General features: G+C 52.5%; 2 protein-coding genes and 1 pseudogene across 59 annotated transcripts in view; 2 read left to right on the top strand and 1 right to left on the bottom strand.

The window, feature by feature from the left end:
* Nucleotides 1-26,359, bottom strand: part of LOC144576535 (uncharacterized) — a 197,322-nt gene that overhangs the window by 135,065 nt on the left and 35,898 nt on the right. The window lies entirely within an intron of this gene.
* The window catches only part of LOC144576507 (uncharacterized), a 79,507-nt gene that overhangs the window by 30,957 nt on the left and 22,191 nt on the right, over nucleotides 1-26,359 (top strand). For 34 of the 49 annotated variants that reach the window (XR_013527108.1, XR_013527103.1, XR_013527104.1 and 31 more), the window contains 10 exons: nucleotides 778-1,010; nucleotides 2,828-2,950; nucleotides 4,328-4,408; nucleotides 11,130-11,297; nucleotides 11,802-19,463; nucleotides 20,577-20,665; nucleotides 21,403-21,461; nucleotides 22,228-22,398; nucleotides 22,875-22,928; nucleotides 23,590-24,014. Coding sequence is in view for 4 of the 49 variants with exons in the window: in XM_078350330.1 (XP_078206456.1) it covers nucleotides 19,392-19,463; nucleotides 20,577-20,665; nucleotides 21,403-21,461; nucleotides 22,875-22,928; nucleotides 23,594-23,652 (333 nt within the window). In the remaining 45 variants the exon portion in view is untranslated. The other 15 variants (XR_013527116.1, XR_013527138.1, XR_013527135.1 and 12 more) reach the window with 15 other exon arrangements.
* On the top strand, nucleotides 2,209-2,306 carry LOC128929821 (U6 spliceosomal RNA; annotated as a pseudogene).

Here is a 26,359-nt window from a genome sequence, read left to right as displayed (position 1 = left end):
CAGGGAAATGAGAGCCAGAGATACGGCAGTGCCCTATGGAGACAGCCAGCCTTGTGGAAAGGCTGTACTTTGGTTAGATGTCCACAATCTGGAATGTGACCTTCAATATTATTGGTCCACAAACTCCGGTTTCTCGTTTTTCCTGCAGAGGTCAGTGTCGTAGGGAGTGGTTCATCTTAGCAGAATTTCCTGGTTTTCATGGCAGGTGTTCCATTTGTTAATTGACAAAGGAGGCATATTTCTCCTCTGGTAACCAGAATATTTATGTCCTTTCCCTCGGGACTCCCTTGAAGGTTCTTGGGAAACTAAGCAGAGGACGAGGAAAGGTTGTGAACACGCTTGCTGGTCCCTTCCTGTCCTACAAAAGAGCACACCTCTTCTGTAACCGGAAGACCCTTTACATTAGTCAAGGCTGGACAGACTGAGGGGTGTGTGTGTGTAGACACGGTCTCACTCTGTTACCCAGGCTGGAGTGTAGTGGTGAGATCATTGCTCACAGCAGCTTCCACTTCCTGGGTTCAACTATCCTCCCACTTAAGCCTCCAGGGTAGCTAGGACTATAGGAATGTGCTGCCATACCCAGCTCATTTTCTAATGTTTTTTTTTTCTTTCTTTTTTTTCTAGAGTTGAGGTTTCACTGTGTTGCCAAGGCCGGTCTTCAACTCTTGGCCTCACGAGATCCTTCTATCTTAGTCTCCCAGTGGGCTGGGATTATAGATACGCGGCACCTCACCCGACCTGTGATGAGTTTTTCACAATGTCATTCCTTTTTTACAGAAGCACCTAAGCTGAAGAGTCCCTTGAGAACAAGTACTATCCTGTGGTTTCATAACCTTTCTTCCATTTGTGGTTCTTGCCGAGTTAAATTTAAAGTGCATCTTATCAAGATGGATAAACCCAACTTTTCCAGAGCTGGAGTATAGAAAATGGATGGACATATAAGTCCCACTCACCCATAGCCAAGGCGTGGAGACCTGAACACACCTGAGCCCTAGACATCACATTTCATTGTGAGTTGCTCTGAGATAACACTTCTGGTTGGTAAGTGCCCGCTGGCAATAGTTGATGTAGCAGCAAGTGAAGGAATAAAGAGTCAAGAAAACATTTTCTGTTCCCAATTCTAGCATTAATTTGATTAGATAATTATTCTATGAAGAATTTTCATATGCCACAGTTGTGACCCAATTCTCAAGTGAACTGAAAAATTATATTTAAAAGTCAACCTTCTCTCACTCTGTTGCCCAGACTGGAGTGCAGTGGTGCAGTTATGGCTCACTGCAGCCTCAACCTCCTGGACTAAAGCAGTCCTTCCTCAGCCTCACAAGTAGCTGGGACTACAGATGCTTGCATGGATTTTGGTCTACGTGGATATTGGGGAGCTGGAACCAATCTCCCCATATACCAAGGGACAAATTGTATCTGTTTTGTTTTCTTTTGTTTTTGAGACAGTCTTTCTGTTGCCTAGGCTGGAGTGCAATGGCACAATCTCAGCTCACTGCAACCTCCACCTCCCAGGGTTAAGAGTAGGCTAAGATTACAGGTACCTGCTATCATGCTGAGCTAATTTTTGTATTTTTGTAGAGACAGGGTTTTATTATGTTGGCCAGACTGGTCTTGAGCTCCTGACTTCAGGTGATCTACCTGGCCTCAACCTCCCAAAGTGCTGGGATTACAGCTGTGAGTCACTGTGCTGGGCCTTTTTTTTTTTTTCAAGGTGGAGTTTTGCACTTTCTCCCAGGCTGGAGAGCAATGGTACACTCTCAGCTCACCACAACCTCCACCTCCCAGGTTCAAGTGATTCTCCTGCCTCAGCTTCCAGAGTAGCTAGGGTTACAGGCACCACCGCACCTAATTTTGTATTTTTTAGTAGAGATGGGGTTTCTCCATGTTAGGTCAGGCTAGTCTTGAACCCCTGACCTTAGGTGATCCACCTGCCTTGGCCTCCCAAAGTGCTGAGATTACAAGTGTGAGCCACCGCACCCAGCCTCTATCTGTTTTTACAGTTATGCTGTTAAATACATGATGTTCCAAGACAGTGGTAAATTTTTAATGACCATTTTTAATTGAGTGGAATTTCCATAAAAATAATAAAAGTAGCAGCTAATATTTACTGAGCTGTTACTAGGTACCTATAAATACCATAGATTTTTAAATTCCCCATAACTCTTCCTGATTTCGCTTAACCGCTCTATCTGAAATTACTCATGCTTGCTTCAGTAGCAAATATCCTAAAGCCGGAATAATAGAGAGATTGGCATGGCCTCTGCAAGAATGACGTGCAGATTTGTGAAGTGTTACGTATGTTTTTAAAACGGAAAAATATTACTCTTAGATTTACTGTGTTTGTGCATATGACCTTTTGTTCAGGTTGAATTGTATCCGAAGATGATATTTCCAGCCAGAAATGAGATGACTGTGAGTCACAGGACATTAGCATTCTTGTTATACTTGGTGTAAACTGCCGAGCTTTCAGGCATGGTGGCTGTCGGCCTATAATTCCAGCACTTTGGGAGGCTGAGGTGGGAGGATCGCTTGAGGCCAGGAGTTGGAGGAGGCAGTACAGTGAGTCACTGTATTCTTTTTTAAAAATGTCCAAGCTTTACCCTGGTGGAAGGCTTGTATACAATTTAAACATCACTAATAGTAAAAGAAAATGCCCATTTCACTGCACCTTTGCTGGCACAGGGTACAATAACAAGTTATTTTTTGTTTGATCATTTTTAGTAAATAAAAGATATCATTAATACTTTATTTTTGTTACATTTGAATATATATTTCCTTATATTACTTTATTATCTTTCTTTTTCTCTCTTTCTTTCTTTTTCAGATGAAGTTTCACTCTTGTTGCCTAGGCTGGAGTGCAACGGCACAATCTCTGCTGACTGCAACCTCCTTCTCTGGGATTCAAGCCATTTTCTTGCCTCAGTCTGCAGAATAGCTGGAATTACAGGCATGTGCCACCATACCTGGCTAAGTATTTTCAATAGAGACAGGGTTTCTCCATGTTTGTCAGGCTGGTCTCGAACTTTGTACCTCGTGATCCAACTGACTCAGCCTCCCAAAACGCTGGGATTAGAGCGTGCCCAGCTAGCTTTCTTTTTTGCTCCCCCTCCTTTTTTGGGAGACCAAGTCTCACTCTGTAACCCAGGCTTGAGTATGGTGGTACAGTCTCGACTCACTGCAGCCTTGACCTCCTGGACTCAGGTGATCCTTCCACCTCAGTAAGTGGGACTGTAGGCACATGCCACCATGTCTGGCTAATTTTTTTGATTTTTAATAGAAACAAGGTCTTGCTATGTTTCCCAGTCTGGTCTGGAATTCCTGGCCTCAAGCAGTTCTCCCACCGCCCCCTCCCAAAGTGCTGCTATTATAAGCATCAGCCACCAAGGTTGGGCTGTCCATGTCTTTTCTGTTTATTTGTAGAGTTAACATGTCTTTTACTAATTAGATGATCTCTATATTTAATCTTTTATTAAATTATAAAAATAGTAAATACTTTTAAATGAAGAAGTGGAAATTTTCCTTTACTCTTTAGACCCATAATCTTGTCTCAGGAAATAATTGGCCGTATTGTTCAAATACATATTGGCTGATTGAATATCGCTTCTCATTTTCATGTTTTGTGGACATCTGTGTCAATTTCTATTGATGTATCTGAATCCTTTTCATGGTTGCATAATGTTTTAGTATATGGATATATCACAAATAGCCATTTAGGCTCCTTCTAATATTTGCTTTGAGCTCTTTATGTCATGAAAAATTAACCTCCTCAGCAGGTGTGGCAGCTCACACCTGTCATCCCAGCACTTTGGAAGGCTGAGGTGGGAGAACTGCTTGAGGGAAAAGGATTACCACCAGCCTCGTTGACATAGCAGCACATTGTCTCTAATAAAAATTAAAGATAACGTGAGCTGGACATTGCAGTTTACACCTGTAATCCCAGCTACTGGGGAGTCTGAGACTGGAGGATCACTTGAGCCTAGGAGGTCGAGGCTGCAGTAAGCTATGATCACACAACTGCATTCCAGCTTTGGTAACAGTAAGAATGTGTTTCTTCAATAAAATAAAAATCAGGTTGGAAGATTGCTGAAGTCCTGGAGGTTGAGGCTGCAATGAGCTGTGATTGTACCACTGCGGTCCAGCCTAGGGGATAGAGCAAGATTCTTTCTCAAAAAAGTAAAATAGAATAAAAATAAACCCTTTAGCATATTTCCCAGTAACACTTTCCCTCTTACGTTTTTCCTAGAAGCTCTTGAATTCTGTTTGCTTTTCACATATCTTTTAAAACTTTTATGGGATTTCCTGATTCTTTCTTTTATTTTTAAAGAATATCTGTTTGTCACTTCCGGCTGGATCTACCATGAAAGACATCAGAGTTCAGGAGGAGACTTGGCATCATGTTATTCAGGTACAAAAAGACTCGGACAATAACTCAACAATGACCAAACAATAGTGCATGCGTCAAGTGCAATGGGAAGCTTTTCTGGAGAGTGGGAGAAGCTTCCAGATAAGGTGACAGTGAAGCTGGCTTTTGAAAGATGAGGAAGAGTTGTGTGAGAGTAGGGAGCGAAGGGGGATGTGGAGGGATGGGGAATGGTCAGGGAAACCAGCAGTTTAAAGACCTGGACAATTAAGATGGCACATTTGGTTCAGGGAATAGGGAATTAAGTGTGGCAGGAATGCTTTGGAGAGACAGTAATTGGCTTGTATGGAATTTTGCCGGAGAGACCTCACTACAGTTTCTAATCTGGTGATGTTATCATCCATCTCTGTTTCTGTCAGATAGTTTGGAATAGGTGTGATGATCACAGTAACATCAAGCATAATATTTTGTGAATTCTCACAAAATTCCAGGCAGGTACCAGTTATCCCCATTTTCTGAATGAGGTGATAAAGACTTAGGGATAATGAGTGATTTGCCCAAGCTCACATGGATATTGAGCTGAGTCAGATGTAGGGACTGGTTTGACTTTAATGCTTGCTCTGTTCATGAGCACCATGTATTGCTTCTCCTATGCAGTTAGGCAGGTAGGTGAAAGAAAAGCCCATGTTTCTCTCGTCACACACTTTGACTGACTGTGTGTGTGGAGCTTATACACCAAATTCTCCAGTGTTCTGGATATTAACTGGGTATCCCACAATGTTCTTCTGACACTACCTGGAGCTGGCGCAGACCCTGCAGGTTAGGCGTTTAGTCCCGTGAGACTACCCTCACTTTAGATGCCAATTGCAAATATTAGGTTTTGGCCTGTACTTTTGACCAACCTATTACAAATCAGAGGTTCTCATGACCCCCTTCTTTGATTTAATCATGTGCTGGAACAGCTTATAGAACTCAGAAAAATAGTTTATTATTTTATTTTCTGAGAGACAGGGTCTCATTTTTTTGCCCAGGCTGGTGTGCAGTGTTGCAGTCATAGCTCACTGCAGCCTCAACTGCCTGGGCCCAAGTGGTCCTCCTCCCTTCCTAGTAGCTGAGATGACATGCCTGCACCACCACATCTGGCTAATTTCTTTTATTTTTTTTTTAGCGATGGGATCTTGTTTTGTTGCCCAGGCTGGCCACAAATTCCTGGGCCCAAGTGATCTTCCCACCTTAGTCACTTAAAGTGCTGGGATTACAGATGTGAGCCACCACATCTGGTGAGTTCATTTTCTATTCCTGGTTCACTGTAAAGGATATGTCTCAGAAACAGCCAGTGAAAGAGATGTGCATGCTGGATGCAGTGGCTCATGCCTGTGATCCCAGCGCTTCGGGAGGTTGAGTTGGGAGGATCGCTTAAACGCAGGAGTTTGAGTTCAGCCTGGGAAACATGGTGAAACCCTCTCTCTATAAAATACAAAAATTAGCTGGGCATGTTGATATGTACCTGCAATCCCAGCTACTGAGGAGGCTGAGGCAGGAGAATCACTTGAACCCAGTATGCAGTGGTCGCAGTGAGCTGAGATCACGCTACCGCACTCCAGCCTGGGCTGCTGAGCAAGATTTTTTCTCAAAAAATAAATGAATATAAATAAATAACTAGGTGTGGTGGTGTGCACCTGTTGTTCCAGCTACTAGAGAAGCTGAAGTGAGGATGCATTGAGCTGGGGACTGGGGAATCGTAGGTTGTGGTGAGCTGAAATTGTGCCACTGCACTCTAGCCTGGACAAAAGAGCCAGACCCTGTCTTTAAAAAAAAAGAAAGAGGAGAACGAAAGGAAGGAAAGGGAGAAAGAAATGAAAGATGGATGCCCAGGGGAAGGTAAGTGGGAGGTGCACCGAGCTTCCATGCCCTCTGTTCAACATGCCGCCCTCCCAGCACCACCTGTATTCAACCAGAAGCTCTGCAAACCCTGTTGTTCAGGGTGTTTACAGAGGCTCGATTATGCAAGCATGATGGATAAAATCTTTGGCCATTGATAATTAAGTCAATCTTCAGCCACTCTCACCTCCTGGAGTTCGGCAGGTGAGGCTAAAAGTTCTAAGCCTCTAATCATGTGGTTGCTTTCTCTGGCAATCAGCCTTCCTCCTGAAGAAATCCAGGAGTGTGCACCCACCCAGTCATCTCAACCACATTTCCAAATGCATTCTTAGCATGCTGGAGATCCCAAAGTTCTTAGAGTCTCTTGTGTTAGAAAGCTGGGATCAAGAGCAAATATTAAAACTAAAGATGCTCCTATCACCTCTACCACTGAGGTCTTTATTAGCATTCAATAATAAAGGGAAAGGAACCAGGGACAGAGAAGAAATTATTTATTTTCTTTTTTTTTGAGACAGAATCTCCCTGTGTCATCCTGGCAGGAGCACAGTAATATGATCATAGCTCATGATAGCTTTGACCTCCTGAGCTCAAGTGATCTTCCCACCTCAGACATCAGAGTAGCTGGGACTACACATGCATGTCACCCATGCCCAGCTCATTTTTGTAAAGATTAGATTTAGTCATGTTGCCCAGGCTGATCTGAAACTCCTGGGCTAAAGCCATTATTTCACATCAGCCTCTCAAGTAGCTGGGACTGCAGGCACACACCACCATGTCGGGCTGATAATGATTTTTATGCTTTCATAGAGGTGGGATTTCACTATGTTTTCCAGGCTAGTTTCAAACTCCAGGCCTTAAATGTTCCTCCTGCCTTGACTTCCCAAAGTGTTGGGGTAATGGGTGGGATCCACCATGCCCAGCAGTCAGAAAGATCCTTATAAAAGAAAGAGGTTAGAAGAGTGAGAATTGGAGCAGGAGATGTGTTGGTGGAAGCAGAGTTAGAGAGGGAGATTTGCAGATGTTTCACTTCTTGCTTTGAAGATGGAGTTAAGGGCCATGATCCAAGGAATGGGGGTGGCTTCTAGAAGCTGGAAAAGCCAAGGGAACACTTTAGAGCCTCCAGAAGGAATGCAGCCCTGCTGACACCTTAACTTTAGCCTTAATAGACCTAATTTGGGCTTCTGATTCCCAGAAGTGTAAGTTGGTAGATTTGTGTTATTTTAAGGGACTATTGTAGGGTAGTTTGTGGCAGCAGCAAGAGGAAATAAACATGACGCCAAGCATCGTGGCTGATGTTGGTAATCCCAGCACTTTAGGAATCCCGGCAGGAGGATCACTTGAGGCCAGGAGTCCAAGGTCAGCCTGGGCAACATAGTGAGACCCTGTCTCTACAAAACATTAAAAGGACCGGGTGTGGTGGCTCACTCCTGTAATCCTAACACTTTGGGAGGCCAAGGATCACCTGAGGTCAGGAGTTTGAGACCAGCCTGGCCAACATGACAAACCCCCATCTCTACTAAAAATACAAAAATTAGCCAGGCATAGTGGCACACACCTGTGATCCCAGCTACTTGGGAGGCTGAGGCTGAGGAATCACTTGAACCTGGGAGGCGGAGGTTGCAGTGAGCTGGGATTGCACCATTGCACTCCAGCTTGGGCAAGAAGAGTGAAACTCCATTTCAAAATAAAACAAATTAGCCAGGCACGATGGCATGCACCTGTCGTTCCAGCTACTAGGGAGTCTTGAGGTGGGAGGATCAGTTGAGCCTAGGAATTTGAGGTTGCAGCGAGCTGTGATTGCACCACTGCGCTCCAGCCTTGGTGATAGAGTGAGATCTTGTTTTTTTTAAAAAAAAAAAAAAAAAAAAAAAAACGGGAATGGGGACAGATTGCAATGTTAAATAGAAAGGTCAGGTGTGGCCTCCTAAGTGAAAATTGAGCAAAGACTTGGAGGGGAAGGAGCTGGCCGAGGTGCTGAAGGAGGAGCATTGTGGGCAGAAACAACAGAATAAAGAGTCTGAGGCTCTGGAAGGAGGCCAGTGTAGCAGGAGACGGGGAGAGGATTAGCGGAGGAGGCCATGGAGTTGCTGTGTGGGGATCAGTATAGCTGGTGTAAGCCCTGGGAGGTTATTGCTGGGGCTTTGGCTTTTACTTTGAGATGGGAACTGTGGGAGGGTTCTGAGCAGAGAGGTGACATGATCTGTCTCCTGATATGAAAGCATTCTCTGGCTGCTGAGTTGAGAAAGACTGTGGGAAGATTTGGTTGGAAGCATGGGGGTCAAACTGTGGTAACATCCAGGTGGAAGATGATAGTGGTCCTGACCAGGGTCATGGTGTTGGTGAGAGATGGTCAGAGGAGAGTAGGGGAAGAGTCCAGGGAGTTGCTGGGTGGGGATCTTCAGTACATGGTGAAGACAGTGAACAGGATTTCCTGACAGACTGGATGTGGGGTGTGAGAGAAGACAGGGGTCGAGGTTGAGTTTGATTCTTATTGAATTATTAAGTAATTTTTAAAAACTCTACTGCCTTTCCCAGTGTTACCAAATGTGGGATGCTAGATTAAAGAAATCTCTTCAGGCTCAATGCAGTGGCTCATGCCTGTAGTCCCAGATGTTTGGGAAGCAGAGATGGGAGTATCTTTTCAGGACAGAAGTTCAAGACCAGCCTGGGCAACGTAGCAAGACCTCCTCGCTACAAAAATATTTTTCAAAATTTAATAAAATAAATGTAGCTAGGCATGGTGATGTGTACTTGTAGTCTGAGCTACTCAGGAGGCTGAGGTGGGCAGATGTCTTGAGGTCAGGAGTTTGAGGCCAGCTTGGGCAACATAGCAAGACTCCTCACTCTACAAAAAAAATTAAAAATTAGCCAGGTATGGTGGCACTCAACTGTAGTACCAGCACTGGGGAGCAGAGGCAGGAAGATGGATTGAGCCCAGGACACTGAGGCTGCAGTGATCTCTAAGTGCACAACGGCACTCCAGCCTGGGTGGCAAAGCGGGACCTTGTGTCACAATACAAATAAAGTGATGAAATCTCAAATCAGAGCCTTTTGGCTCTGCAGCCCTTGCAACCCTGGAGCCATGCAGTGGGGTTTATATCACTGGGAATGAGGAGACCCCTTCCCAGTGTTGTTGCCTGACTAATCAGTGTTTTAAAAAATGTGTTAATCGGTCCGGGTGCAGTGACTTAGGCCTGCATTCCCAACACTTTGGGAAAATGAGGTGGGTGGATCACGTGAAGTCAGGAGTTCAAGACCAGCTTTGCCAACATGGCAAAACCGTATCTCTACTAAAAAACAAAGATTACTTTGGGAGGCCGAGGCAGATGGATCACAAGGTCAAAAGACCGTGACCATCCTGGTCAACAAGGTGAAACCCTGTCTCTACTAAAAATACAAAAAATTAGCTGGGTATGGTGGCATGTGCCTGTAATCCCAGTTGCTCAGGAGGCTGAGGCAGAACTGCCTGAACCCAGGAGGCGAGGTTGCGGTGAGCCGAGAAGGCGCCATTGCACTCCAGCCTGGGTAACAAGAGCAAAACTCCGTCAAAAAAAAAAAAAAAAGAAAGAAAAGACAAAAAAACAAAGATTAGCCAGGCATGGTGGCAGGTGCCTGTAATCCAAGCTACTTCAGAGGCTGAGACAGGAGAATCCTTTGAACCGGGAGGTGGGGCAGAGATTGCACTGAACCGAGATTACATGTTTCATTCCAGCCTTCGGGAAAGAGCGAGACTCTGTCTCAGAGAAACAAAAGGATTACTTATATTACTACTTAATCATTTTATTATTGTTTAAGATGGAGTTTTGCTCTTGTTACCTAGGCTAGAGTGCAATGGCATGATCTTCACTCACTGCAAACTCTGCCTCCCGGGTGTAAGCAGTTCTCCTGCCTCTGTCTCTCAAGTAGCTGGGATTACAGGTGCCTGCCACCACACCTGGCTAATTTTGTATTTTTTAGTAGAGACAGGGTTTCAGCATGTTGGAGGGCTAGTCTCAAACTCTTGACCTCAGGTGATCCACCCACCTCGGCCTCCCAAAGTGCTGGGGTTATAGGCATGAGCCATCTCGCCCAACCAGTTTTATTATTAATAGGTAATGAATAAAATATTTTTAAATGTTTGTTTTGTATTAGTTATAATAACATGTAACGTTTTTATTATTAATACGTAATAAATAATATTTTTAAAAGTTTGTTTTATTTTTAACTTTAATGTAATTATTTATGTAAAAAAAAAAGTCTTAGAAATCTTACATGAAGTTAAAAAATGTAACGGGATGCTAGACCCCAAAAGATTTAGCAGCATTACTCTGAGAACTTCCAGTTTAGAAATATACAGAGTAAGCCACATACAACTTGCTACGTGATCTATTTTTTTTTCTTTTTTGTTTTAGGATATGGGGTCTCACTCTGTCACCTAGGCTGGAGTGCAGTGGTGCAATCACAGGTCACTGCAGGCTTGCACTCCTGAGCTAAGGATCCTCCTGCCTCAGCCTCCTTAGTAGCTATACATGATGACACCTGGTTAATTTTTAAATGTTTTCATACACATTGGATCTCACTTTGTTGGTCAGGCTGGTGTCAAACTCCTGGCCTCTAGTTACTTTTCCATCCCTGCCTCCCATCCTAGAGGCATGATCCACCACAACGAGCACTTGTTCAATTTTCTAAGAAAATAAAATTTTCTAGAGTAAGCCTGTGGCAGGAAGATAAAAGTAAAAAACAGAAGAATACATTCTAATGATTTATTCCCACATATTCTTTTGAAAGCAAGAACTTTTAGTAGACACATATTTTACAAAGGCAAAGAAACAATGTTTTACAGGTACTTCAACACACACTGTCATGTTCTTACTTCTCTGACATCAGTTCTTTTTTGTATTTTTAGTAGAGATGGGGTTTCACCATGTTGACCAGGATGGTCTCGATCTTCTGACCTCGTGATCCAACTGCCTCAAGTCAAGCTCTACAGGCCCACTTTGAGCCTTCCGACGACCTGGACAGACCCAGCTCTTTCCTCCCAGTGGCCTCTGCAGGCCTAGCTTTTGCCTCACAGGTATTCCTTGAACAGGTTTCTGCTTGCCTCCTGGTAGCCTTGAGAAGCCCAGGTGTTGCCTCACTCTAACCTCATTAGGACCAGGTCACAGTGGCCTCTCCAGACCCAGCATCTGTCCCCTGACAGGCTGTCCAGGCCAAAACGTCTTCTAGTCACCGTCTTCAGGCACAGCTTCTGTCTCACACTGGACTCTTTAGGTACAGCTCATGCCTTTCGGCGGCCCCTTGAGGCCCAGTTCCTGTATCTCTGTGGCCTCTCCGGACTGAGAGATTTCTCAAATCTGCCATTCCAGGTCCAACTCCTGCTTCCAGTCGGCCCCAATAGGCTTAAACTCTGCCTCACAGCAGACACCCCAGGCCAAGCGTATGCCTCACCACAGTGCCCCCAGGCCAAGCTTCTGCCTCGGCAGCATCTGCAGGCCCAGCTACTGCCTCCCAATGGCCTGTCTAGGTGAAGCTCATGCATCACAACGGCCATTCTGATCAAGCTTTTACTTTTTGGCAGCGTCTCCAGGCCCAGAACTTCCTGAAGTGGGCCCTCCCATGCACAGCATTGGCCTGCTGGCATCCTCTCTGGACCCAGAACATCTTCAGGTAGGCCTTTTGGGGCCCAGCTCCTCCTCTCAGCTGTGTCTACGGGCTCAGCTTTTGAATTTGCCTCACAGCAACCTCTGGGGACTCGGTTCCTCCCCAGCTTCTGGTGTCCTTTATAGGCCCGAAAGCTCAGGCTCTCCAGGCCCTCCCAGCTCATGTCTCACGCTGGCCTCTCCAGGCTCGGCTCCTGCCCTCCCAGGGCATCTCCAGGCCTCAGACGTTCCCGAGTCGGCTTCTGCTGGCCCGGCTCCTGCTGCCTCATCATGCTGGCCTCGGGAGGCCCAAGCATTGGGTCCTGAAGTTTATCTCTGCAGGCCCAGCTTCTGCCTTCCCGGCAGCCCCCCAACATGGGCTCCTCCAGGGCAAGCTCCTGCCTCCCAACGGCCACCTGGGACACAGCTCCTGCCTTCTGTCAGCCTCTTCGGGAGGCCCAGCCTCTGCCTCCCTACTGCCGGCCCCCACACACCCGGATCATCATCCTGGCTGCGTCTATCTGCCAATGTTTTGCCCCCTGGCGGCCTCTTTTGACTCGGCGCCTGGCCACCTCCCGACGGCCTCTCGTCTGTCGGCCCGAAGCTTCCTCGGGGATTTCGGGGTGTCCCTTCTGCCTCTCGGTGGCCTAGACAGGCCCAGCTACATCCTGACATCGGCCTCTCCATGCCCACTTCTGGCCTCCCTACAGCACCCCCAGCACCATCCACTGTGTGCCGGCCGCTTTCCCAGGCCAAGATCCTGCCTACCTCCCGACTTCGTCCACAAACCCAGCGCCTCCCTCACACTGGCCAGTTGAGGCCCAGCTTGGCCTGTAGCACATGTCTCTGGACCCAGATCTCACCTGGTGCTGGCCTTGAGTCTGAGCCCATGTCCTCCCTCGCACCGGCCTTTCTCGGCCCAGCTCGCCTCTCATAAACTCTCCGGCCAGCTCCTGCCTTCCAGCGGCCTGTCCAGGCCCGAAGCTTCCTCTCCGGGCCCAGCCTCTCCAGGCCTGGCTCCTGCCTGCGCTAGGCCCCTCTGGGCCCAGCCTCCACCTAACAGTGGACCCTCCAGACCCAGCTTATGGCCTCATCGTGGACTGCGCTCAGCCCAGCTCCTGCCTCTGTGGCAGCCTGTCTCCACAGGCCCAGCTCCTGGCCTCCTGGTGGCCCCCTCGGGCCAAACCGGTGCCCCCAGGCGGCCCTCTGTGCCTAGCGGTGGCCTTCTGGCATCCTCTCCTTGTCCAGAATGTCAGCCTCTTTGGTCCCAGCCCCTCCTTCTGGCAGCTTCTTAGGGCCAACCTTTTGTCCTCGCCTCGCAGCAACCTCTGTTGCTCGGCTCCTCCCTAGCTCCTGGAGGCCTCTGTAGGACCAAAAGCTCAGGCCCTCGACTCAGGCTTTCCAGGACTACCCAGCTCATGCCTCATGCTGGCCTCTCCAGGCTCAGGTTTTGCCCACCCAGGGTTCCTATAGGCCCCAGATGTCCCAGAGTCGGCTTCTTCAGGCCCGGTTTTGGACTCCTCCTATTGGCTTCTGCAGGCCTAAGCATTGGGTTCTTAATTTGGCCTCTGCAGGCCCAGCTCCAGTTCTACTGGTGTCTCCTCCCCATGGGTGCAAACGTCATCATGTGGTTTTTTCTAGGGCCAGCTCATGCTTCCCAAAGGCCCCCTGGGCTTAGCTCCTGCCTCCCATCAGCCTCTCCTTAAGGCCTAGCATCTGCCTCGGTACTGGCGGCCTCTCAAGGCCTGGATCCTCCTCCTGGCCACGTCTACGGGCCCAAGTTTTGCTCCCGGCAGCCTCTTTTTTTTTTTTTTTTTTTTTTTTTTTAAAGAGATGGAGTTTTGCTCTTGTTTCCCAGGTGTGGGTACAATGACGTGATCTCCGTTCACCTCAACCTCCGCCTTTTGGGTTTAGGCAATTCTCCTGCCTCAGCCTCCTGAGTAGCTGGAGTTACAGGCACACGCCACCATACCCAGCTAATTTCTTTTTCTTTTTTTTTTTGAGACAGTTTCGCTCTTGTTACCCAGGCTGGAGTAGAATGGTGCGATCTAGGCTCACGGCAACCTCTGCCTCCTGGGTTCAGGCAATTCTCCTGCCTCAGACTCCTGAGTCGCTGGGATTACAGGCACCTGCCACCGTGCCCAGCTATTTTTTTTTTTTTTTTGAGACGGAGTTTTGCTCTTGTTGCCCAGGCTGGAGTGCAATGGCGCGATCTCGGCTCACCGCAACCTCCGCCTCCTGGGTTCAGGCAATTCTCCTGCCTCACCCTGCTGAGTAACTGGGATTACAGGCACGCACCACCGTGGCCAACTAATTGTTTTTTTTCTTTTTGAGATGGAGTTTTGCTCTTGCTGCCCAGGCTGGAGTGCAGTGGCAGGATCTTGGCTCACTGCAACCTCTCCCTCCTGGGTTCAGGCAATTCTCCTGCCTCAGCCTGCTGAGTAGCTGGGATGACAGGCACGCACCACCATGCCCAGCTAATTTTTTTTATTTATAGTAGAGACGGGGTTTCACCATGTTGACCAGGATGGTCTCCATTTCCTGACCTCATGATCCACCCGCCTCGGCCTCCCAACGTGTTGGGATTACAGGCGTGAGCTACTGTGCCTGGTCCCCAGCAGCGTCTTTCGGCTCGGCTCCTGGCCAGCGCCCGGAGGCCTTTTGTCTGTCGGCCCATAGCTTCCTCAGTGTCCCTTCTGTTGAGGCCACTGGGAGGCAGAAGGGACGCCCGGAAGGCCCCACCTGAGGAAGCTTTGGGCCAACAGACGAAAGGCCTCTGGGAGCTGGCCAGGAGTCGAGCCAAAAGAGGCTGCCAGGGGCAAAACTTGGGCCGGTAGACGTGGCCAGGAGGAGGTGCTAGGCCTGGTGTGGCTGCCAGTAGGGAGGCAGAGGCTGGGGCTCCTGGAGAGGCCACCTGATGGGAATCAGGACCTGGGTTCCAGGGGCCACTGGGATGCCGGAGCTGGCCCCGGAGGGGACCATGTGATGATGTATTGTGCCCAGGTTGGGGGGTGCCGCCGGGAGGGCAGGAGCTGGACCTGCAGACGCAGACTTCATGACCCAATGATTGGGCCTCCCAAGGCCAGTGGGAGGACAAAGCAGGACTGGGCCTCAGGGCCGAGCTCTGGAGTCCCCCCAGCCTCCCCAGCCCCAGCTGCTGCCTGCTGGCTGCTTCCGCAGGCCAAGATCCTGCCTGCCTGCCTGCATCCCGGCTGCATCCACAGGCCCAGCGCCTCCCTCACACTGGCCAGTTGAGGCTCAAGTCATGCCTTTGCCGGACGTCTCTGGAGCCAGCTCTCACTTGGTGCTGGCCTTGAGTCTGGACACAGGCCCTCCCTCGCACCGGCCTCTCTTGGCCCAGCTCACCTCTCATAAATTCTCCGCCAGCTCCTGCCTCCCAGCGGCCTGTCCAGGCCTGAAGCTTTCTCTCTGGGCCCCGCCTATCCAGGCCTGGCTTTTGCCTGTGCTAGGCCCCTCCAGGCCCAGCCTCCACCTCTCAGTGGACCCTCCAGACCCAGCTTGTGGCTTCATTGTGGCCTCCGCTCAGCCCAGCTCCTGCCTCTGTGGCAGCCTGTCTTCACAGGCCCAGCTTGTAGCCTCCCGGTGGCTCCCTTGGGCCAAACTGGTGCCCCCAGGCAGCCCTTCCATGCCCAGCATTGGCCTCCTGGCATCGTCTCCTTGTCCAGAGTGTCTTCAGGTCAGCCTCTTGGGGCCCAGGCCCTCCTTCCGGCGGCTTCAAAGGGCCAACCTTCCATTCTCGCCTCACAGCAACCTCTGTGGACTCGGCTCCTCCCCAGCTCCCGGAGGCCTTTGTAGGCCCGAAAGCTCAGGCCCTCGACTCAGGCTCTCCAAGACTACCCAGGTCATGCCTCACGCTGGCCTCCAGGCTCAGCTTCTGCCCAGCCAGGGTTCCCATAGGCCCCAGATGTCCCAGAGTCGGCTTCTCCAGGCCCGGGTCCAGACTCCTCCTGTTGGCTTCTGCAGGCTCAAGCATTGGGTTCTCAATTCGGCCTCTCCAGGCCCAGCTCCAGTTCTCCTGGCATCTCCTCCCCATGGGTGCAAAACATTGTCACATGGGCCCTTCTAGGGCCAGCTCATGCTTCCCAAAGGCCCCCTGGGCTTAGCTCCTGCCTCCCATCAGCCTCTCCTGGAGCCCCGTCCTCTGCCTCTGTACTGGCGGCCTCTCCAGGCCTGGATCCTCCTCTTGGCCTTGTCTACGGGCCGAAGTTTTGCCCCTGGCAGCCTCTTTTTTTTTTTTTTTGAGATGGAGTTTTTCTCTTGTTACCCAGGCGTGAGTGCAGTGACCTGATCTCGGCTCACCTCAACTTTTGCCTCTTGGGTTTAGGCAGTTCTCCTGCCTCAGCCTCCTGAGTAGCTGGGATTACAGGCATGCACCACCATGCCCAGCTAATTTTCTTTTTTTTTTTTTTTTGAGACCTATTTTTGCTCTCGTTACCCAGGCTGGAGTAGAATGGTGTGATCTCGGCTCACCACAACCTCCGCCTTTTGGGCTCAGGCAATTCTCCTTCCTCAGCCTCCTGAGTAGCTGGGATTACAGGCACGTGCCACCGTGCCCAGCTAATTTTTTTTTTTTTTTGAGATGGAGTTTTACTCTTGTTGCCCAGGCTGGAGTGCAATGGCACTATCTCGGTTCACCGCAATGTCCGCCTCCTGGGTTGAGGCAATTCTCCTGCCTCAGCCTCCTCAGTAGCTGGGATTACAGGCATGCACCACCATGCCCAGCTAATTTTTTTTTTTTTGAGGTGGAGTTTTGCTCTTATTGCCCAGGCTGGAGTGCAATGGCACAATCTCAGTTCACCACAATGTCCGCCTCCTGGGTTCAGGCAATTCTCCTGCCTCAGCCTCCTGAGCAGCCGGGATTACAGGCACACACCACCATGCCCAGTTAATTTTTTGTACTTTTAGTTGAGACAGGGTTTCACCACGTTGACCAGGATGGTCTCGATCTCCTGACCTCGTGATCCACCCGTCTCGGCCTCCCAAAGTGCTGGGATTACAGGCGTGAGCCACTGCACCTGGTCCCCAGCAGCGTCTTTTGGCTCGGCTCCTGGCCATCTCCTGGAGGCCTTTCATCTGTCGGCCCAAAGCTTCCTCAGGTGGCACCTTTCGGGCATCCCTTCTGCCTCCCAGTGGCCTCAACAGAAGAGACACCTAGAAGGCCCCACCTGAGGAAGCTTCGGGTCGACAGATGAAAGGCCGAGCCAAAAGAGGCTGCCTGGCTCAAAACTTGGGCCGGTTGATGTGGCCAGGAGAAGGTTCAGGCCTGGTGAGGCTGCCAGTAGGGAGGCACAGGCTGGGCCTCCTTGAGTGACTGCCTGATGGGAACAGGACCTGGGCCCCGTGGGGCCACTGGGATGCAGGACCTAGCCTCGGAGGGGACCACATGATGATGTATTGCACCCACGTTGGGGGGTGCCGCCGGGAGGGTAGGAGCTGGACCTGCAGACGCGGACTTCATGACCCAATGCTTGGGCCTCCCGAGGCCAGCGGGAGGACAAAGCAGGACTGGGCCTCAGGGCCGAGCTCTGGAGTCCCCGCAGCCTCCCCAGCCCCAGCTGCTGCCTGCTGGCTGCTTCCGCAGGCCAAGGTCTTGCCTACCTGCATCCTGGCTGCATCCGCAGGCCCCGTGCCTCCCTCACACTTGCCCGTTGGGGCCCAGCTTGTGCCTGTGGCAAACCTCTCCGGACCCAACTCTCACCTCACACTTGCCTCGAGTCTAGGCCCAGGTCGTCCCTCACAGTGCCCTTCTTCAGCCCAGCTTGCCTATCACGGTCTCTCCTGGGCCAGCTTCTGCCTCACGGTGGCCTGTTCAGGCCCAAAGCTTCTTATCTGAGCCAGGCCTCTTCAGGAGGCCAAAAGCTTCTGCCTGCACCAGGACATTCTGGGCCCAGTCTCCATTTTTCAGTGGACCCTCCAGGCCCAGCTTGTGGCATCACAGTGGCCTCTGCTCAGGCTCAGCTCCTGCCTCTGCGGCAACCTGTATCCACAGGCCCGGTGGCACTCCCGGGCCCAGCGTTTGCCTGGTGGCATCCTCTCTGGGCTTAGAACGTCTTCAGGTAGGCCTCTCGGGGCCCAGCACCTCCTCTCGGCAGCATCTATGGGCCCAACTTCTGAATTTGCCTCACAGCAACCTCTGTGGACTCAGCTCTTGCCCAGCTCCCGATGGCGTTTGTAGGCCCAAAAGCTCAGACTTGACTCAGGCTCTCCCGGCCCACCTGGCTCATGCCTCACAAGTGGCCTCTCCGGGCTTGGCTCCTGCCCTCTGAGGGCATCTCCAGGCCCTAGACGTTCCAGAGTCAGCTTCTGCAGGCCCGGCTCCTGCTGCCTCCTCCTGCTGGTCTTGGGAGGCCCAAGCATCGAATCCTGAAGTCAGCCTCTCCAGGCCCAGTTCCTGCCCTCATGGCGTCTCCTTTTCATGGGTGGAAAACATCCTCACATCGGTGCCTCCAGGGCCAGCTGTTGCCTCCCAACGGCCCCCTGGGGCCCAGCTTCTACCTCCCCTCAGCCTCTGGGAGGTCCAGCCTATGCCTCCCTTGTGGCGGCCTCCCCAGGCCCAGATTCTCCACCTGGCCTCATCTACTGGACCACGTCGTGCCTCCCGGCAGCTGCTTTTTGCTCGGCTCCTGATCAGCTTCCAGCAACCTTCTGTAGGCCTGAAGCTTTCTCAAGTGGGGCTTTCTGGGCCTCCGTTCTGCCTCGCGGTGGCCTTGACAGGCCCTGCTACCACCTGACATTGGCCCCTTTTGGCCCAGCTCTGGACTCTCCGCAGCCTCCCCAGCACCAGCTGCTGCCTCCTGATGGCTTCCCCAGATGAAGATCCTGCCTGCCTGCATTCTGGCTGCGTCCACAGGCCCAGCGCTTCCCTCACAGTGGCTCATTGGAGCCCAGCACTTTCCTCACAGTGGCTCATTGGAGCCCAGCATTTTCCTCACAGTGGCTCATTGGAGCCCAGCACTTTCCTCACAGTGGCTCGTTGGAGCCCAGCACTTCCCTCACAGTGGCTCGTTGGAGCCCAGTGCTTTTCTTACAGTGGCTCATTGGAGCCCAGTGCTTTTTTTACAGTGGCTCATTGGAGCCCAGCGCTTCCCTCACAGTGGCTCATTGGAGCCCAGCGCTTCCCTCACAGTGGCTCATTGGGGCCCAGCTCATGCCTGTGGCAAACCTCTCCGGACCCAGCTCTCGTCTCACTCTTGCCTTGAGTCTAGGCCCAGGCGCTCCCTCGCAGGGGTCTTCCTCAGCCCAGCTTGCCTATCAGACTCTCCCGGGCCAGCTCCTGCCTCCCGGTGTCCTGTCCAGGCCCAAAGCTTCCTTTCCGTGCCCGGCCTCCCCAGGCCCAGCTTCTGCCTGCGCCAGGCCCATACCGGGCCCAGCCTGTGAATTTCATTGGACCCTCCAGGCCCAGCTTGTGGCATCACTGTGGCCTCTGCTTAGGCCCAGCACCTGCCTGTGGCAGCCTGTATCCACAGGCCCCACCCCCAGCCTTCCTGTGGCCCCATGGGGCCAAGCTGATGCCTCCCGACGGCCCTCCCGGGCCCAGCATTTGCCTGCTGCTATCCTCTCTTGGCCCAGAACGTCTTCAGGTAGGTGTTTTGGGGCCCAGCTCCTCCTCTCTGCCATGTCTATGGGCTCAACTTTTGAATTTACCTTGCAGCAACCTCTGGGGACTCAGTTCCTCCCCAGCCCCTGGCAGCCTTTATAGGCCCGAAAGCTCAGGCCCTCTGTCTGATCACAGCTCAAATGGGGGAAAAGGAACTAACGTTCTCAGGCTCTGGTCACCTAAATCCTGCCCTCCTTTGCAGGGTGGGTCCCAGGGATACCACCGACACTGGCTGTTTGTTCACTTGCTAGCACCACCTGGCAGGTTCCTCCCTGGGGCAGACTGATTCAGGTGCTTCCCTTTTCTGGTTTCCTGGCTTCAAGCCGGTGCTCTGCAGCTTCACAGTGAAGCTCAGCCGACAGTACAGAGAGCTCAGGGACCAAGAGGCTGGACAGTGCCAATGGTGGTTGAGGGTCCTGGCCTGAGTACAAGGACCATTTCATGATTATTGTTGCCATCACAAAGAGCAGTGTCCATCCCATAGCACAGCCTCAGCTCCTCTTTTTTTTGCTGTGTCCCAGGCCTTAGAGGGACTGCCATCCTCAGGGCCGACAGCTCTACAGCTTTACCTGCTTGTGTGTAGAACAGCTTTACAGAGGTTAGGACACAGCTCAGGGTCACACTGCAAACGATTAAGCCACGGTCCACCCTAGACCTGGTGCCTCCAGAGCCTCGGTTCTCTTCATGCTGAAATCCCTACTGGACTTCCTGGCAATTTCTAGCTCCTCTGCAAGGAGTGAGCTCTGGGTCCCAGCCTTTGCCCTTGGTCCCATCACAGCCCCCAGCCATCTCCCCATGGCAGCCCTTCATCAGACACAAGCTACAACCCTCCACAGAGGACGGTCTTGCCAGCCCCCAGGAGAGATGCTGACCCTGGTTGACTGTGACCATGATTGGTGTCCAGAGGCACTGGCAGCAGAAACGTCAAGCTGCCATCAAGAGTAATGGGCTTGTTTCCCTGTGGGCACTGGCGAGCCAGCTGGCCTTGGTGCCCATGCTGGCCAGTGGAAATTGTCCCCTCCAATAGTAAGAAGTGGAGACCCAGCCTCTGAACTCACAGGGGCCCCTGCCTGACTGGCCGCCTCCCTCTCTGCAGCTGTGGCATGAAGCTGAACGTGGACTACCTGGTGGAGATGCTTTGGGAGTACTTGGTCCTGACCTGCATCTACACCAGGAAGAGAGGATGTGAGTTACACTGCATGTAGCTGAGAAACAGGCTGAGCTTCATCCTCCCTAAAAGGCTGCCAGGCCTGTGGGAGGTGCCCAGAGATCCCGGCACCAGCTGTGGCCTGGCTTATTTAGACACCTCAGCTCTTTTCCCTTCTCAGCACTGGGCACTGCTGGTTTTGAGGGTGCCCTGGTGGGGCAAGGCTACCTCATGGTCCTCACTGGCTGCAGCAGTTAGTGCCATCCTGACCTCTCCTCACAGTGACAGACCCCACCGCAGGAGCATTAGTGACCTGAATCCACAAGAGCCCTCCCCATGTCTGACCCCCACCCATCCTCCTGATTGCTGCACACACACATATGCCCTGGGGTCCCAGCTGCTGAATTCGGAGCACTTTGCATCAACCCTGACCTTGGCAGCAAGGAGCGAGCTAGTTTCCCTCACGAGACTCCAACACCCCTTTGGGTCCTGCCCGTTGAGTCTAGATCCTGGTCTCTGTCAGTGCTGTCACAGCAGATGGATGGCAGGCAGTGTGATCCTGGACTTTGATTTATTTTGAGTCACTGTGTTCAAGTAAGTGTTGTAGAAAATGGCACAGGGATATATGCGGAGGGCGTGCTGGATATTGGGGACATTAGGCCAAGGCAAGGAGACTGAAAGGGCCTCTGCAGCCATCTCTTCCCTCGGGCAGAATCATGAGGTGGCAGTGTGGGTTTTCGTGTGTGGTTGATGCTCTCCCCATCTCGCCCTGCAGAGAGGCCGGACTTCACAGATGCCATCATCCTCCGGAAAGGGGCCTCAGTGGAGCACGTGGTGAGTTGACAAGACCTGCCCTAACAAGGGGCGGGAGCTCTGTATGCCCCTTGGAGCGCTGTTCTGCCTGAGGTGCCCTGGGCCAGGGGTGGGCTCTGCTGGTCTCAATCTCAGATGATGACACTCAGGCTCTGGAGTTGGACAGTCTGAGGCTGCGTCTGCAGTACCGCTTCCTAGCCATGTGCTGTGCCTCCAACCTCTTTTTTGAGGTGGGATGTGCTGCCTGCCCCCCTGGGTCGTCAGGAAGACACGTTGGATGAAGTCCAGCATGTAGGGCACTCAGCACACTGCCTGTAGTGCATAGATGCCAGTAACCCTGCTCCCATGCCCTTCAGGCATCATCCAAGGAGTGGGGAGTGGCGCTGGCTCAACACAGAAGCCAGGACAGGTTTCAAGGAGGCCACCTGAGCTGGCTTGTAGAACTAGCAGGTCTGGCAGTGAGGAGTTGGGGTGGGGAGCATCCCAGATAGGGGAGCAGGCATGCACAGGCCCCAGAGGAGGTGCTATTGGCTCAGGGAGCACGAGGCTGCCTTTCTCTGTCCAGAATTCTGTCACCTGAACATGACCCTGCAGGCACCGGTGGTGGCCAAGTGTTGGGTCACATGGCTGTGCTTCTGGGCTGTTGCTTTCCCAGGTGTTGTTTTCCTCAAGCTGATTTCTTCTTGGGATCTGTATCATGGAAGCAAGAGACACTGTCCCTCTAGCCCCTTATGATAGTGGTGGCTGGGCTTGCAATCTGGTCTCATGCATTCATTCCTTCTGAAAGCTTAGCCCCAGGTCTCTGGGTGCCACCCTGGAGGTGTTGAACAAATGAGGCCACGCAAAGTCCCATCTCTCTAAGACCTAGGCTTGAGATCACAGCAGGAGGAGCCAAGAAGACTCACGATTACCCTCCTGAATCCCTTCAGACACTCCCAAGTGGCAAGCTGAGTAAAATGTAAGACCCATTTGCAGGCCCGAATCAGCGACCTTCCCATCTCTGTCAGGGAAGTGGACCTGCAGGCCTGGCGCCGCCTCTGCCCCCGGGACACTGGGCTGAGGCGTTTTGTCTCCCACTGGGGCCTAGAAGTCTTGTGGGCATGTAGGGGGAGGAGCCGCATCGCACAATTGCAGAGTCCCTTCCCTGCCACCCTCCACTCTCCCACCATCAGTGTGGCAACCAGAGGTCCACACTCAGGGCAAATGCTGGCTGCCCCTCCAGGGTCTCTTTCCAATTTCACATGACCTCTGGGACCCCTGTGACCTTCATCCCTACCAAGAAGCACTGGAGGGTGTATGCTGCTCTGGGAGTTGGGGGTGATGTGATATGTGGGAGGCTTCAGGTCACAGGTGGGGCCAGGAGGAGTGAGAGACAGTGCGGTCAAGCTTGAGATGGGGTTAAGTGGAGTCTCACCTCTGTCTCCTGTCCTCCAGTGCCCCTGCATCCACCAGTCACTCACCAGCGAGTTCAAGTATGCCCTGGTGTGGGTAAGTGTCTGGGTGGGAGGCAGGCAGGGGGTTAGACCCAGCAGAGCCCCCGGATTAGGCATAGAGCAAGGCATTCACATTCCTCTGCATGGTGTTCCTGTTTTTCCTGTGGGGATTGGCATGACCGTGTGTCTGTCCTCCATAGAATGTATGTGTTCACCCAGGCTGGACATGGGCCTTCCCCACCCTTTTTCTTTTTTTTTTTTTCTTTGAGACGGGGTCTGGCTCTGTCTCCCAGGCTGGAGTGCAGTGGCACAATCGCGACTCACTGCATCCTTGACATCCTGTGCTCAAGCAATCCTCCCACCTCAGCGTCACAAGTAGCTAGGAGTATAGGCACACAGCAGCATGCTTGGCTGATTTTTCATGGAGATGGGATCGTGCTATCTGGCCCAGACTGGTCTGGAACTCCTGAGCTCAAGTGATCCTTGAGCTTAAATGAGGCCTCCAAAAGTGCTGGGATTACAGGCATTAGCCACTGTGCCTGGCCCTCCCCCACCTTTGAGGTCAGGGATGGTCAGACCACTGCAGACATCCTGCTGCCTGGGGCCCTGACCTTACGCTGGCATTCACCCCCAGAACACACACCCCGGGGATATCTTTCGTGGCCTTGCCCTTGGCCAGTGCAGGCTGAGGTGACCCCTCTGCCCCCATTCCTCAGCCAGGGCACGATCACCAAGTACAATCCACAGCAGGTGGGTCTGACCCACACCACGGAGCATGAGGAGGTCATCCAGATCGTGAAGAAGTAATGGCACCTGTGAGGCCTCCCACCTACCTGTCTCATCTCCCTGGGGGCATCGGTCCTACTGGGATACACAAACACCTTGGGTCCTCCACTCAAGGCTCTCCAGGATTGGAAGCAGAGCTTAGTGGCTTCAAAGGCCCAGCTGACACCCTCCACAGCCTAAGGGGTGTCCTAAAGTGCCTCCGTCTTTTTGACCCTCCCAGGGCAGCCCCTGCGCAGCACAAAACCCCCAGACCCTGGGTCTACACACCTGGGCCAGGGACTTTTGAGTTTAGAATCTGTTTTCTAAGTCCCCAATTCTTCTGGCTCTCCTTTCTGAAATAAAGGATTGAAAACCATTCCTGTCCAGACTGAGAACACTTTGTAACCTTGCTGAACAGTAGCCAGGTTGAGTCAGGTGGGCACAGCTCAAGCATTGAAGGTAGCAGTGGGCCTGGGAGTTTAAGAGGGTGGAGCCTGGATCCCCAGGGCAGCCCCAGGCCATGGGTGGCAAGAATGCAGGGTTCCTCATCCAGGCACGGGCAGGCTCTGCCCAGGGAGCTGGTCATGGGTGTCAGGCCCAGACTGGCCCCTCCAGAGGGGCCTGGCTGCCAAGGTGGGCAGTATCCCAGGAGGCCTTTGTGACCATCTGGGTGGCAGGAAGGCTCCCCCATGAGAACAAGGTGGCTGACCATTTCCTGTTGCCTCAGAAGCCAGGAGCAGAGGGGCTGGCAGGGGCTCATTGAGTACCTACAATGTGCCAGGGACAGTGCCGGCCCCTCACGGTATTCTACTGTCCCTTGGAAGCTGGTGCAGGTTGAACAGTTTTTGAATGCAGAGCCCAGATGTAAGACCTGTGAGCAGCAGCGAAGGCTTCCTGGAGGAGGTGTGCCTTTTTGGAGGGATGCAGCAGGTTCTGTGAGGCTGTCAGGAGAGGTAGAGAGCTCCAGGGGGCCTCAGGCCCAGCTGGAGTATGGAGCGGGCCCAGCTGGAGTATGGAGCAGGCCCAGGCCCAGGTCCTGGGCTGTTTGCAGCTCCGCTGTCAGCTGCTCAGTCCTTTCCAGAGACAAAACAGGAATAATAGACATCATTAAATATACATGTGGCTGGGGCCCCAGGCAGTTGACCTGGTGGGCCGGGCCTTCCTTCCCCATAACACCGAGCTGCTCTGCTGGGCTGATCGTGCTCCTGGGCCAGCCAGAGGACCCCCATGAGGCAGCATGCAGGCTAGGAGCAGGCCACGGGACCCAGATAAGGGGTCCCTAGCCTAGAGTCCTCGGGGTTGGCCACTAGCTACCCTCCCATCTCAGACTGCAGGAGCAGCATCAGAGCTGGGGCCTTGCCCCAACTCACCTCGAGGCCCTTCGCTGCCTCACTTTGTTCATCTGTGAGGGGTGTGATGCCCATGCAGCCCCCTCCTGGTGATGGTGGGATACCAAGACAGGCAAGGGCTCCTTGGCCCCTCTCCCAACAGCCCTGATGCCTGGCCATGAGGCCCTAAGTGAGGGTTTCTACCTGGGTGGTGGCCATTCCCACTTCCACTTTACAGGCAAGGGCTCTGGCCCTGGGTGAGGTGGGGAAGGCCTTGAGTTCACACAGTGTCAGGCTGAGTCTGGGCCTTGGGTTAGATCCAGGCCTGTTCTGTCCCCCTGGCTGGCTGACAAAAGGGGGCAAACGAGGCCAGAGCCTGGGGGGTCCTCAGGCAGTGAGGGCTCGGGTGAGTGGCTCCTGCCACTGGGCATGTTTCTGGGCTAGGTCTGTTGTGCGTGGGGGTCAGGCAGGCACTACAGCTCTGTTGTGTCCTGGGCTTTCTGGATCTGTGGGCAGGATGGTTGTATGGTCTACATTTGCATGTGAGAGTGAGCGAGAGATCATGCAACTGTGTATGCCCAGGTCAGTGTGAAGTGTAGTTCGTGGTGCCCTTAGGGCTGGGGAAGCTCCCTAAGACCCCCTCAAAGGTCCCAGACCCCTCCCCCAACCGGGGCGGGCTCCAGGCTTGGGCCTCACCCTGTCAGCCACCTTGTTCTCATCACTCATGCTCCCTGGCAATCACAGGCAGGGGTCTGCACCCTCACCCAGGCCATGCCCAGGCAGCAGAGCTGCACTCAGCTCCCAGCTGGCATCCCTGCAGCCTCCCAGGGGTCATCTGCCCGCAGCTTTAGAAGACTCAGGTACAAAGGAGCCAAAGAAATGCATATTATTCTGTCCCATGCTTGTGCATTCTCTCATTCTCCATCTTTCTTCCTCTCCAGCTTAGATTCCAGTTTTTTGTTCCAGAACCCTCCTTTGGCAAGCAAGAAAGCCAAGTCGAGAGCCTCTGCTTCCCACTCTGTGTTTCTCCTAGACAGCTCATCCCACCTCCAGCCTCCGTCTCACCAGACCTGGGTCCGAGCAGCCTTTTTGACTCTCCACTGCACTGTCCCATAGCCATCCAAACGCTCCGTGTCCCAGACCAAACATGGTGTTCCCACCCCACCCAGCCTCACCTCAGAGACACTCTGTGCACCCTCCAGCTGCACCAACCCAACCCCAAGTTCACCTGGCTCCCCCCTCATCCCAGCCCCATCTAGCCCCTCACCAGGGCCAGCATGTTTTACCTCATCCTGAATGTGCCCACTGGACTCCATCACAGCATGGTCCCAGCCACACCACTGTCCCCGCTCCACTCTTTTCACATGGTGGCCTGAGCTGCCTTTTCTCCTGC

This window comes from Callithrix jacchus, chromosome 15 (genome assembly GCF_049354715.1).
Source record: "Callithrix jacchus isolate 240 chromosome 15, calJac240_pri, whole genome shotgun sequence".
Taxonomy (NCBI): Eukaryota; Metazoa; Chordata; class Mammalia; order Primates; family Cebidae; genus Callithrix; species Callithrix jacchus.
The sequence above is the reverse complement of the archived record's forward strand: the minus strand, read 5'-3'. Positions and strand labels throughout refer to the sequence as shown.